The 14,008-nt window shown below is 41.9% G+C and overlaps 1 protein-coding gene across 9 annotated transcripts in view; it reads right to left on the bottom strand.

Moving 5' to 3' along the window:
• Positions 1-14,008, bottom strand: part of rbfox3a (RNA binding fox-1 homolog 3a) — an 836,552-nt gene that overhangs the window by 29,669 nt on the left and 792,875 nt on the right. For 8 of the 9 annotated variants that reach the window (XM_079660085.1, XM_079660089.1, XM_079660084.1 and 5 more), the window contains 3 exons: positions 13,846-13,938; positions 12,176-12,236; positions 8,939-8,992 (listed from right to left, as the gene is read on the bottom strand). In XM_079660085.1, the coding sequence (XP_079516211.1) occupies positions 8,939-8,992; positions 12,176-12,236; positions 13,846-13,938 (208 nt within the window). The remainder of the gene's footprint in view (positions 1-8,938; positions 8,993-12,175; positions 12,237-13,845; positions 13,939-14,008) is intronic. The other variant, XM_079660087.1, reaches the window with a different exon arrangement.

The following is a 14,008-nucleotide window of genomic DNA, read 5'->3' on the forward strand; positions in this document are numbered from 1 at the left end:
TTTGGGCGAAATACACACACACACACACACACACACACACACACACACACACACACACACACACACACACACACACACACACACACACACACACACACACACACACACACACACACACACACACACACACACACACACACACACACACACACACACACACAAATATGGCTACACATGCATGATTTTAAATCACCAAGGCCATGAGTGCAAGTCCCTCTTTCACAATTAGCATTATTTTTTTGTATAATTCAAGATAAATGATAACATAGAAATAAAAAAATACTTTTAATAGAACATATACCCAAAATGTAACACCTGATTGACTTGCTTATATAATAATAATAATAATAATAATAATAATGTATTTTAGCCATCTGCAGTCTGCTTAAACACTCAACTGCTAGATTTGATGTTAAACACTCTGAAAAATCATTCTCCTCATTTTGTCCTGCTAAAATTCATAATCTAACATGGAAAGAGGTCGCATGAAGACATTTTCAATGTATGTGCCTGATTAATATCTTGTTACAATCATGCCAAGTGTGTTAAGTGTTAACTGTGAATGTGTAAAATTCATAATTATCTTAAAAGTGTTCAGAGTTATTTTCTGTGCTCATAGAATGAGCCCAAATTGTTTTTGTAAAACAGATGGAGTTATTTTCATGCATTTACCATGATGTGACCTTTAACCTTAGTTTAGCTTCTTACCAACATGTAACAATGGTATCTCTAATCCACTTCACTGTCCATTAACCTCTTCATTTAGCATGGTGAAGTTCACAACTTGTTTGATAGCAACAAGCGATCAGGAGTTCAAACAGATCACATCAATACTATGCATTTATACATCATTTAAAGCTAAACTGGCAAATGCATACTATGGATTACAGTAGCATCAATGTCTGTCCACATACTCTATTGATAACTAGCTAGCTGTTGAAACCACTCGACGGTCAAAATGAATTAAAGCATCTGACCATACATTCAAGAAACATACACTCAAACATAGCAGACAATAAGGGCAGTAGAGTGTCTTCCAGTGAAACCTGTGGGCTGTGAACTCAAACAGATGCCTGAAAGGAGTCCTGTTAAACTCCAAATGTACTGCCCCACCTCCCAGTACCTCCACACCTCTGAGAGGCTCCGTTATGGATGAGAGCCCTCCCTGTCTGCGGCAGGAGAGAGAAACACAACATGCTCCACTGTAAGTGCTCAGGGACTGAACCGTTCCGTCTGCCTCTGCTCTCCATCCATCTCCCCCCGTCTCTCTGTGTTGGTGATGGAGATCCCCTGCCCTCAGCTGTGTCTGCTCCTTCCTGCTCTAACCAGTCAGACAGCATTAATATGCCACGCAGTCCATTGGTGATATATTCTGAGCCAAAGATCAATTTCCCCAAGTTGCCCCCACGTCCCCTCTCTTCCTTTATATCAGACAATCATTCCTCTCTGTGTGTGTGTGTGCCAGCAGGCTCAATGTGTGTGTGTGTGTGTGTGTGTGTGTGTGTGTGTGTGTGTGTGTGTGTGTGTGTGTGTGTGTGTGTGTGTGTGTGTGTGTGTGTGTGTGTGTGTGTGTGTGTGTGTGTGTTTGTGTGTGCATATGAGTGAGCATGAGGACATGTGTATCTGTGTGTTGTGACGTATATGAATGCAATCGGATGATGAGCTATGGCTTGTGCATGCTACAGCGCTGCTGTAATAACCAATGAATCACAGCCAGGCCTCCGTCTGACAGCAGCAGGCCCTTAAAACCAACAAACACACAACAACATCCACTCACACACACGCAGGAAACACTACACCCCAAGGCTGCATGTGACTATGGTAATTAGCTGTTATGTCAGCCATAGCCACTTACAACAATAACCAAAGTCTAGTCATGAATTGTGTTATTTGGAAAAGTTAGTATTTGAGTAATATGTGATGCATTTTTAAGCTGGCCTTCACACTTCAAATCCAGGACAGCAATATAACACAATGTTTTTTTTTATGGATTTAGAAGTAGAGGAAACTTGAAGAGTTCAAATGCAAACTCACTTCTCAGTTTTAGGACTCTTTCCTGAACTATATACACTGGAAAAAGTGAAACGTTGGCCTTCATTTAGAATAGAGAAGCAATTTTACAGAAATATTTTCCCATGAAAATCACACTGTCATGTGTAGTTGAAGTGACTGCGAATGCCAAATCTGATTAATTTTACTCAATAAATAAATATGTATTTTGGGTATATCAGAAAATGTAGCTGTACTTGTGATCTGCTGCTTTTGTACTATTAACAACCTGTTATTCAAAACAGCCTTATGGTGTGACCAATTATCAATATATTGTATTTCATTGATTACAAGACCGGGGTGGTGGTTCCCCTTTTTGTATTTCATTGATTACAAGTCTATCCTAGCATTTAAAGATTTCATAAATGCTACTGTGACTGTTCATGGGCAAACAGATTCCGTTCAAGTATTAATATATACATATTGTATGAGGCCAAAAACCATGTGCATTTGCTTTTAAAGAATGTTCCTGTTTCATGCTTTTGTGAATTACTTCCAGGGGTTTATCTTAATTTATCTTCAATGTGGTTACATAACAAATACAGTGAAACCACTTACACATCATGGCAAATCCCAGTTGCTTTTACAGCTTCAGTTTGAAAATGCAGGGTCAGTAGCTGTCAGTGATCTTGGCCGGCCTTGGACCAATCATGGTGCTCCAATATGACGGAGCCCAGAGTCGATGTGAGGTCGCCCGCCCTTCCAACTTGCACATTTTTCCGCATATGTTAAAAAGGCCAGAGCCGCTTGCCTTGTTACTTTCCTGCCTGCATTTTGCATTTTAATCTTATTTGTTGTGTTCTGGAGAACGCCGCTGCCAAACGCGCACGCACGCACGAACGCACGCACGAACGCACGGACGGACGCACGCACGCACACATGGTCCACGCACGTCCTGCTTTGCATACACTCAGTCTAGGACACAGTCAATCAATCAGTATTACACTTCCCTCATTGTCCTTCATGCCCATGCAGTCTATTTTACTCAGTCACCAAAAAACACACAGATGAACGTATGTATGCACACACACACACACAGACCTCTTTCTGTGACGCACACACACCTCAAATAGGCCTAGGCCATTATCTATCTATGATCAGAAAACATTAGAGGAAGTCTGACCTCCACTCTCATTGGTGATCACCCCTTGGACCCAGAGTATCGTAGTGTGTGTGTGTGTGTGTGTGTGTGTGTGTGTGTGTGTGTGTGTGTGTGTGTGTGTGTGTGTGTGTGTGTATACATGCATGTGTGTGGCATGTATGTCTTTTTAACCTGACCTTAAGCCTTTATTACAGATTTCCTCTTTTCCTTTTAGGAAGTAGGGCTTTTTAGTAACAATTTTTATTTGAACTCGCAAAAGTAACACAGTGTTTCTGTGGATTTTAAACATTTCTTATAATTTAGGGGGAAAACATTTTCTTTTTCTGGGATTCCTTAGTATGAAAGGTCTAGAGAAAGTGTTACAGTTCACTATGACAGATTTCAACATAGAAAATATTTTAGAAGTTCATTTAGTTAATTGACAAATCTTGCAAATCTTGTCTGAGGCTTTGCAGACCCTTCATTCACCATGACCACCCCCTACCAATTCTGCATGTTGGATACATGTAGAAGATTAAGTCAGTCAATTTGATCTTATATGTACAGAATTTACTTACTGTATGACCTACATTTTACTTGCATTTTATGACTTGCACTTTTTTTTATTGCACTATTTTGAATCCCTTAACTATTGTGTGTTGGACTGTTGGTGGGGCCTGGGATTTAAACTGATTGCAAGCCAATTTGAAATATTTTAGAATTTGAATGATATCCTTCAGACCAGAACTACGGCAGTAGACTGGTTACAGTAAAAATATAATCAAAGAGCGGCGGGTGTGTGATAACAATTCTAACGTACTGGTGACCCCATTTTGACATGTATTTGAAATTTAACTGATATAGGATACATACTTTAAAAGTACCTCTCTGAAGAACCAGCACCTTACCATGGTGGAAAGGTTTGTGTGCCCTGATGAACCTGGGGGCTGTGTTGTTTGGAACCTTGTGTTCCTGGTAGGGTTTCTCATGGCAAATTTGTCTCAGGCAAGGGGCCAGACTAAGATTGGTTCAAAGAAAGAAGACACACGAAGTGAGGATGCCCGGCCTGGAGAGTCCCTGAAAAACCAACGTGGGCAACACCTCTGCTTCTCCGTCCCGCGGGCCCATCACCTACGGGAAACAGCGATGGGGTCGGGTGCGCTGCCAGAAGGGTAGCAGTGAAAGCAGAGGGTCTCGACGGACCAGACCCGGGCGACTGAAGCTGGCTTTGGGGACGTGGAACGTCACCTCTCTGGGGAGGAAGGAGCCGGAGCTTGTGCGGGAGGTGGAGCGTTACCAGTTGGATCTGGTTGGGCTCACCTCTAAGCACAGCGTTGGCTCTGGAACCTTACTTCTGGATAGGGGTTGGACTAAATCCTTCTCCGGAGTTGCCCAAGGTGTGAGGCGCGAGTGTGGGGATACTCACAAGCCCCCGGTTGGGTGCTTCGTTGTTGGAGTTTATCCCAGTGGACGAGAGGGTCGCCTGCGGGTTATGGGGGGGAAACTCTGACTGTTGTGTGTGCTTATGCACCAAACAGCAGTTCAGAGTATTCGGCCTTCTTGGAGACGCTGGAAAGAGTCCTGTATGGGGCTCCTGAAGGGGACTCTTTAATCTTGCTGGGAGACTTCAACGCACATGTGGGCAATGATGGAGACACTTTGAGGGGCGTGATTGGGAGGAACGGCCCCCCTGATCTAAACCGGAGTGGTGGTTTGTTACTGGACTTCTGTGCTAGTCATGGATTGGCCATAACAAACACCATGTTCGAACATAAGGATGCTCATAAGTTTACGTGGTACCAGAGCACTCTAGGCAGAAGGTCCATGATCAATTTCGTTATCTTATCATCGGACCTGAGGCCGTATGTTTTGGACACTCGGGTAAAGAGAGGGGCGGAGTTGTCAACTGCTCACCATCTGGTGGTGAGTTGGGTCGAGTGGCGGGGGAAGCCTCTGGAGAGACCTGGTAAGCCCAAACGTGTAGTGCGGGTGAACTAGGAACGTCTGGAGGACGCCCAAGTTCAGGGGGCCTTCAACTCCGGTGGAGCTTTTTGGGCATCCCTGTGGAGGTTGGGAACATTGAACCAGAGTGGGCGGTGTTCAAAGCCTCTATTCCCGAAGCTGCGGCGGGGAGCTGTGGTCTCAAGGTCTTAGGTGCCTCAAGGGGGGGTAACCCTCAAACCTCCTGGTGGACACCGGTGGTCAGGGAAGCCGTCCGATTGAAGAAGGAGGCCTTCGGGGATTTGTTATCCCGGGAGACTCCCGAGGCAGTTGCAAGGTACCGACAGGCCTGAAGGGCCTCAGCCGTGGCGAAGCAGCGGTTGTGGGAGAAGTTCGGAGAAGCCATGGAAAAGGACTTTCGGGCGACACCAACAAATGTTCTGGAAAACTGTCCGATACCTCAGGAGGGGGAAGCAGGGAACCTTCCAAGCTGTGTACAGTAAGGATGGGACGTTGTTGACCTCAACTGATGGAGTGTTAGGGCGTTGGAAGGAACACTTTGAGTCTGCAGTTCGGTGGACTAAGGATTGCACCACTGCTTTTTGCAGATGATGTGGTTCTAATGGTTTCATAGGTCTGCGATCTTCAGCACTCACTGGATCGGTTCACAACCGAGTGTGAAGCGGCTGGGACGAGGATCAGCACCTCCACATCTGAGGCCATGGTTCTCAGCAGGAAACCGATGGACTGTCCACTCCAAGTAGGGAATGAGTCCTTACCCCAAGTGAAGGAGTTCAAGTATCTCGGGGTCTTGTTCTCAAGTGAGCATGAGATGGGCCGGAGAAGAAGGCAAAGCTCTCTGTCTACCGGGCCACTTTCGTTCCTACCCTCACCTATGGTCATGACCGAAAGAACGATATCGCGGATACAAGCGGCCGAGATGGGTTTTCTCCGCAGAGTGGCTGGTGTCTCCCTTAGGGATAAGGTGAGAAGTTCAGTCATCCGGGAGGGACTCAGAGTTGAACCGCTCCTCTTTCGCGTCGAAAGGTAAGGTATGTATTAGGATGCCACCTGGGCGCCACCCTAGGGAGGTGTTCCAGGCATGTCCAGCTGGGAAGAGACCGAGGGGTAGACATTGGACCAAGTGGAGGGATTATATATCTTCGCTGGCCTGGCAGCGCCTTGGGATCCCCCAGTCAGAGCTGGTTGATGTGGCCAGGGAAAGGAAAGATTGGGGCTCTCTGCTGGAATTGCTACCTTTGCGACCCGACCACGTTTAAGCGGGAGAAGATGATGGATGGATGGATGGACTTTCAATTATATTTGAACTAAATGGGAGGTCATTATGCATTATGCTTTGCAATGTCACTTTCCCACAGTTCTATAGGCCCCTTTATTTAATGATAGCATACTGTATCATTTGTACTACTTTACAACTTAATATTTGTATTACTGGTTGCTAATCTTTGGCACTACTTAAGACTGTTATTTACTGTAAATACTGTAAAATAACCTGTGCAATATTCACTTTTTACTACTGTTATATCTGGCAGCTACTTAATTACTTGTATATGTTGGTTACTTTTACAATGCTGCTACTTATTTGTTCTACTTAATAAATGTTTCATTCATCCATATGTGCTTGTTTCTTTATTTAATTTAAAGGTGTACTTATATTTTGTAATTTACCTGCACTGCCCCCTTTGCTGTAACAATGTAAATGTCCACGCTATTGGACGCATGAAGTATTCCTGATTTTATAATACTAATATTAGTTGGCCTCAGGATTTACCGGTTATTATTTTGGATACAGACAGCTTCATATTTTACCTGAGAACTCATAGTATCCATGTGTTAAAGTGTGTAGCTATCTGAGTGTGGTTATTTGGTGATATCAGACAGACTGTCCATCCGCTCCTAAATGATTGCATGTGTTCCTCTATACGGGTATTCTTGAGTGTGTGAGCATGGGTGTGTATGCATGTGGAGGTCATCCGTCATTCTTCTGAATGGGATTTGCGCACAATAAACCTGTAGCCGCGCCCGGCAATGGAGATGGAGTGCACTGTCAGCGGGCTGGATTTATGGGGGCCGATTCAGCTGATGGGTGCTGGGAAAGCCGTCTGATGAAGGGTGATTAATCGCTCTTACGTCTCCCTTTACATCCTGCTTTACTCCCTCCCCAAACTAGATTAAATGCACTCATAATTATTCCAGAAGAAATCCCACGCACTTTCACTTACAGGTGGGGATTTTTCATTTTTCATATGGTGGAGGGGAGAGACAGGGATGAGAGATATACTGTACTGCATGCGTACGGGTGAATGAGTGTAATAAGAAGAAGGGATTTACAAAAAGAATAATACAGGCATGGATGAGTTTTCCTATTTTCTGTTGTATAGTTTTCCTACTTTTCCATCCTTTATCCCTCCATTCCTCCTCCTGGAGAAAGGGTGGCACACTTTTATTGACGCTTTTAAAAAGGACTAGTTAGTTGCCTTGTTCAATATTGCCATGAAAAAATACACCTGCACAGAAACTGTTTATACCTAAAATCATAATTGTTTGGACATTTTACCAGAAATAATACTGATAAAAAGAAGGAAGCATTCTCTACCTGTATGACAATTGTGTTTTGCTGTTTAGTCTTATATTTTTGGGGAAATCTTGTCACTGTTGAGAGTTAAAATAATTACTGAAACCCCCCGCCCCCCCACACAAAAAACAAGAGTGTTAGCTTTCTCAGCATTTTACCAGTGCAAAACATCAATGCTGATTACAATTAATGACAAATGCAAATATAAGTCAAATGGGTATGAAGAATATTTTTGAAACTATTTCAAACATATTTTATAATTGTGTTATTTTCAGACACTTCAGCGCTCAACTGGCCCAAATGTTGAAGGTGTATTTGTAAAATGTTTTAAAGCTAGCATGACTGAGTGATTATTAATAACTTATGTTGAAAGGAAAGAAGGAAAAAATGATTTGCCAAGTATTAAACTTGAATGCACCTTATAGACATGTAATCTTAATGTGTGACTATACATGTATTTGTATTCCAACACACACACACACACACACACACACACACACACACACACACACACACACACACACACACACACACACACACACACACACACACACACACACACACACACACACACACACACACACACACACACACACACACACACACACACACACACACACACACACACACACACACACACGATGAATGGGGGCAGTGGAGCAGTGTGATGGAGGGTTTGGAGGTCATCTGAGGTGGCTGTTTGGTTGGCTGGATGGCGGGATATATGGTGGGATGGAGGGACGGAGGCAGAGAAGCAGGGAGAGAGGGAAGGAGAAATAAAAGAGATGGATGGCCTCTCTTTGTCGCGCTGGTTATTTAGAGGAGTGCTGTAAACCTGTCTGGGAACGAACAGTTTTCAGACTAATGAGCAAAAAGTCGAGCAGTTACGGCGAGCGGACAGTCTCAGCACTTCTACCAAATGAAACCAAGCTGCCACTTCAAACTGTGCACACACTCACACACACACACACACACACACACACACACACACACACACACACACACACACACACACACACACACACACACACACACACACACACACACACACACACACACACACACACACACACACACACACACACACACACACACACACACACACACACACACACACACACACACACACATACATAGCAATACATAGGGAAGGACATAACTATGACAAATGAAGGGGAGGGCATAAAATCCGAGCAGTAGAAGGATTCTATAGTACAATACTATTTTGTTTTTCAATGCATTCTTCTTTTCAGAACTTTGAGATGTTTTACCTGCATAGAACTCAGGACCGTACATCGCTCCGACCACTGGATTCAGCTTCCAGCCTGCAGGAGACACACAATGTTTGAAAACTGTACATGCCTGTGTTCCTACACAGTGTTCCTACACAAACCTTCGACACATAGTTACTATACTATTATATGTTCCCTTTTAGGAAGGAATTATAGCCTTTACTTGAGTATATAGAAAATTGTATTTATTGGGATAAACCCCTTGAGATGCACCATCTCGTTTTCAAGGGGGTCCCGACAATAGCAACAACTTACAGACATACATAAACAAAAAGACAAAATGCAAAACATGACACACAAGACAAACCACATACAGTCTGTTAAGTGAAATTCAAGCAATGCACACAATCATTACAATTTGAGACAGTCAAGCAAATCAGTTTAATCAATACCATATACAAGTACAGACCAGTTGAAAGTGAGATAACAATGCATGTTTAAATATACCCAATGATGCAAGAGATCTAATAGCAGCAGGTAAAGTATTCCAGTCTGTTGGGGCTTTGAACATGAACGCTCTTCTGCCAATCAATTTTTTTTGCAGAGGGGACAGAGAAATAAATCTGAACAGAATGTCCAACTTGATGAATTGGTGAGTAGGGTACAAAATACTGCTTTAAATAAGGGGGATATTTAAGATAAATGCATTTAAATATCAGCTGAAGCCAATGCATGTGTCTTCTTCTCATTTAAAGAAGGCCATTTAAGTTGGTTATACATTGTGCAGTGATGTGTACGAAAAGGACAACCAAGAACAAATCTGCATAGTTTACTGTAGGCTTTGTTGAGTGGAGCAAGATCTGATTTATGTGCATTTTGGTAGACAACATCACAATAGTCCATAATCAGAAGAATAAGTTGAGAAGCAATTCTCTTTCGGACACTGAGCGTAAAACAATTGCGAGAGCGGTGTAAAACACCGATTCCGTAATTGACTTTTTGTATTACATGCTTTATATGTAGTTTAAATGAAGGTTCAGAGTCTAGCCATACACCAAGATATCTAAAGCTATCAACTTTATGCAGAGAAGTGCCATCCTTACATGTTATTACTAAACTAGGTTTGGATTTGAGCTTCTGCCTGGTACCAAAGACCATGGTATAAGATTTTGTTTTATTAAGCAGTAGTTTATTGTGTGATAGCCAGTCCTGTAAGATATTAAAATCCGATTGAAGAGAGATCTGAATTAGTGAAAAATCTGATTTGGATGTATATATCTTTAAAGCCAATGAAGCAGGTTGACTAGAACTGAGAAACAGAGAGATGAACTGGGAGGAAATATGCTTGTGTTTGTGTTCGATTTGTTTTGCATGTATCCTTATTTTGGGCCTAATGAAAGTGACGAATGAAAAACCCTTTAGGGCCCATTCTCCCTTTCTCTGCATCCTAACAGAGCATTGCATTGTGAGTTTTCTTTTTTTCACTTATTGTTAACAATTCACAAACATGTACCCTCTGAGGAGTTTGAATAGCCCGTGATGGATAGATGCTATCTCTTCAAAATGTTGCATCAAAATGCTGCATTTCAAGATACGATTTAGCATAACTATTGCCTGATGGAAGTTTTATGATGGCTGTTACTATTAAATATTTAACACTTAGGAGTAGTATCAACTGTTGGGTACACCAGTGTACAATTTGTAAGGTTTTAATAAAATGAAAGTCACATAGAGACACAAAATGTCACAAGACAGATGTGGGTGTCTCTGATGATTGGCTAGTCCGTCATGCATTTAATAATAAAACACTTTTGTTAAAGAACCTTGATTGTAACTGGATACAAAGGATAATGTTTATATACTTTCAAAAGCTCTGACCATATTTCTATTTTTAAATAAATAAGTTTATCTAACGGAGCATTTAATCATATATTGCTAGTTATATCTTGTTATAAGTATAATACATTAGCGTCTTCCTTAATGGTTAAAGGTATGTAATAAGGAAGTGACAACTGAAGCAACATTTTAGCAATGGCAAAGAATAACAAAAGATGGCAGAGCGAATCTTAAGATATGGTGTCATCTTGTTTAAAAATCTGGAAGCAACTGGGGTCTTTTATTCTTTTTTTTGTTTGTCCCGCTGTGGTTATCATTATTTTACCTTATATGTCATTCAAATGTGTCTTTTGTTTTACTTGTTGTAAGTAAACAAGTAAAAACTGTACTTGCAAACTGTTGCCAAACCAAAAATTGGTTTGGCAACAGTTTGCTCAAACACTGCTAAAGCCAATAAAGCAGATTGACTAGAACTGAGAAACAGAGAGATGAACTGGGAGGGAAATATGCTTCTGTTTGTGTTTGATTTGTTTTGCGTGTATTCTTACTTTTGGCCTAATGAAAGTGACGAATGAAAAACCCTTTAGGGCCCATTCTCCCTTTCTCTGCATCCTCAAACAAGATGGAAGTGTCCGCCCACCTCTCTCTCTCTCTGTGTGTGTGTGTGTGTGTGTGTGTGTGTGTGTGTGTGTGTGTATGTGTGTGTGTGTATGTGTGTGTGTGTGTGTGTGTGTGTGTGTGTGTGTGTGTCTGTGTGTGTGTGTGTGTGTGTGTGTGTGTGTGTGTGTGTGTGTGTGTGTGTGTGTGTGTGTGTGTGTGTGTGTGTGTGTGTGTGTGTGTGTGTGTGTGTGTGTGTGTGTGTGTGTGTGTGTGGAGCTGATGACATGTCTGGCCATTTAATTCATTCCATCCACATGAATGAGGTTCCGTGAGAGAGCTGGAGGAGAGAAACTATAAAGAGCCTTCTCTTTCCCGACTCCTGGCTCTTTTTTATTGGCTCTATTCCCTGTATTTCCTATTCCTTATTATCCCTTTCGAGTAGGAACAGATTTCACTTTGCTATTTGCGTGATATTTCAAACCAAATCGACTACCTCTCTGACAAATATTGATGCCATGAATCAAACGTGTGATAACTCTGTGTGTATGAAGGCAGAATGAGCAATCTATCTTCCATTTGCAGCTTTTTGTTTCCTGGCTCAATGGGTAGAATTTGATCATAATGATTTACTTCTTTCATACAACCATCAAATCTGTTGCTCTGTAATGTAGCCAGGTCCGACACTGGCAGTGGAATGCAATGATGGAGAAAAAAAACGACAGAGTGAAGAAAATAAAGGGAAACTAAGAGTAAGAGAAGAAGCCATAAAAGTGGGAGAAATAAAAGGAAAGAGACAATTAAAATAAACCTGGAGGAATTGAAAAATGGCGCAAGTCTTACCGTTTGTATAAGGGTTTGCCACTTTTTTGTTGGTCATTACTCTGGCTGTGGCATTGTTGACCTGTCAGCACACAGACAGTAGTTAGTGTGAGAGCACACACACACACACACACACACACACACACACACACACACACACACACACACACACACACACACACACACACACACACACACACACACACACACACACACACACACACACACACAGAAACAAACATGTCCCTATGCCGTGATTGTGTTAACAGATTGGTGTCCCCAAATAGTGTTAAATAACAACTCACACACACACACATAATGCACACACGGTCACACACAGAAGACATCAACTGTGCACACATTGTTGATATTCCACGATAATCCACACAATTTGTCATGCCATGCTTCTTTTTTGATCATTTCAGCAAGTGATGCTACATGCAGTGTATCAAAGGTGTGATGTTGTGAATACCCCTTTCAACAACATCATACAAAATAAATAAGACGAACATTGAAGTATGATTGCACAAAGACATTGCAGTTTTTAAAACCCTGAAAAGTTCCACAAAATTTACATTTTTATTTTTAAAATTGCCCAAAAATAACTATGAGGTTAATTTGCAAGGCCACAAAACAGTGAGGACTACAACATTTTACAGTGTGATGTTTTATGTACAGCCACTGTTGTGTAATTTAATATGTCATGTGCCTCGGTGCTGGCTAATTAAGATAGCAAACAAGCCATATTAAACATTACACACACAGCTAGGGCATCGTTTATTTTGCTAATCATTTCCCAATAGGGGTTTACACCTAACCCCCTTGCAGGTTGAACTGCAAGGAGTTTGGATATTATAGATTAAGTTGTACAATTTGCTACAGAAAACATGTTTGCTGTCCATATTAAATGTTCCATTAACATAGGGGAAAACAATGATAATCACATTGTTTTCGCTGTTACTAAATGTCATAATGTCAGGATTTGTAATGTTTCCAACAGTACTGCTCTTACAATATAATATCCGTTCATTGCACAGGATAACATAGTCAATAACTGTTTGAAGAGGCTAGGACGCTGCATGTGGGCTAATGAATGTTAATGATTGTATAAAGTGATACAATATAACATATATGTATCTATACAAAGCTATAAGGTTCCTAGGTGATACGTTACAATGGAAAAAACAAAACAGACCCAACAAGAGGATGGTGACATCAACATGGAACTCTAAATGGACTTTAATAAAACAAAACACTTCTTAGTAACCTTAGTGTAGTGTAAGACTCACTGGCAGATCACTGATTGCCATTTTGAAAGAGTTTATGTTCTGACTCAAATCAAAACCCTTTGTGATCTCATGCACATGCCACAGCGACAAACACAAATCCATCATGAGCAAAGTAGAATTCACCATTTGAGTAAAAGAAAATAACACCGCAACACACTCACACACACTGAATAGGTCTGTCTTTCTCTTTGTCACACACACTTACGGATCAGGGTTCAGCATGCAGCGTTCAAGGTGCAGCAGGCAGGAGGGAGGAAAGAAAGGAGCGGAGGAAGAGAGGGAAAAGAGGGGGAATTGCAGGAAACGTCAGGCAGGCAGAGAAAGGAAAGAAAGAGTCTGGGGAGGAGTTAAAAAATAAAACGGGGGGGGGAGAGGTAAGAAGTGACAGGAAAAGGAGGGCACCTCTATTTTGCGTCCCTCTACGATTGTACCATTTAGTTTCTCCCGCGCACGGTCAGCATCTGCACTCGTTTCAAATGTTACAAACCCAAAGCCCTGCAGTGGCCAGGAGGTGGGGTTGGAAATCAAGCGACAAAAGGAAGCGGAGTCCAGAAATGAAATGATA

The sequence above is a fragment of the Notothenia rossii genome, assembly GCF_949606895.1.
Source record: "Notothenia rossii genome assembly, chromosome: 11".
Taxonomy (NCBI): domain Eukaryota; kingdom Metazoa; phylum Chordata; class Actinopteri; order Perciformes; family Nototheniidae; genus Notothenia; species Notothenia rossii.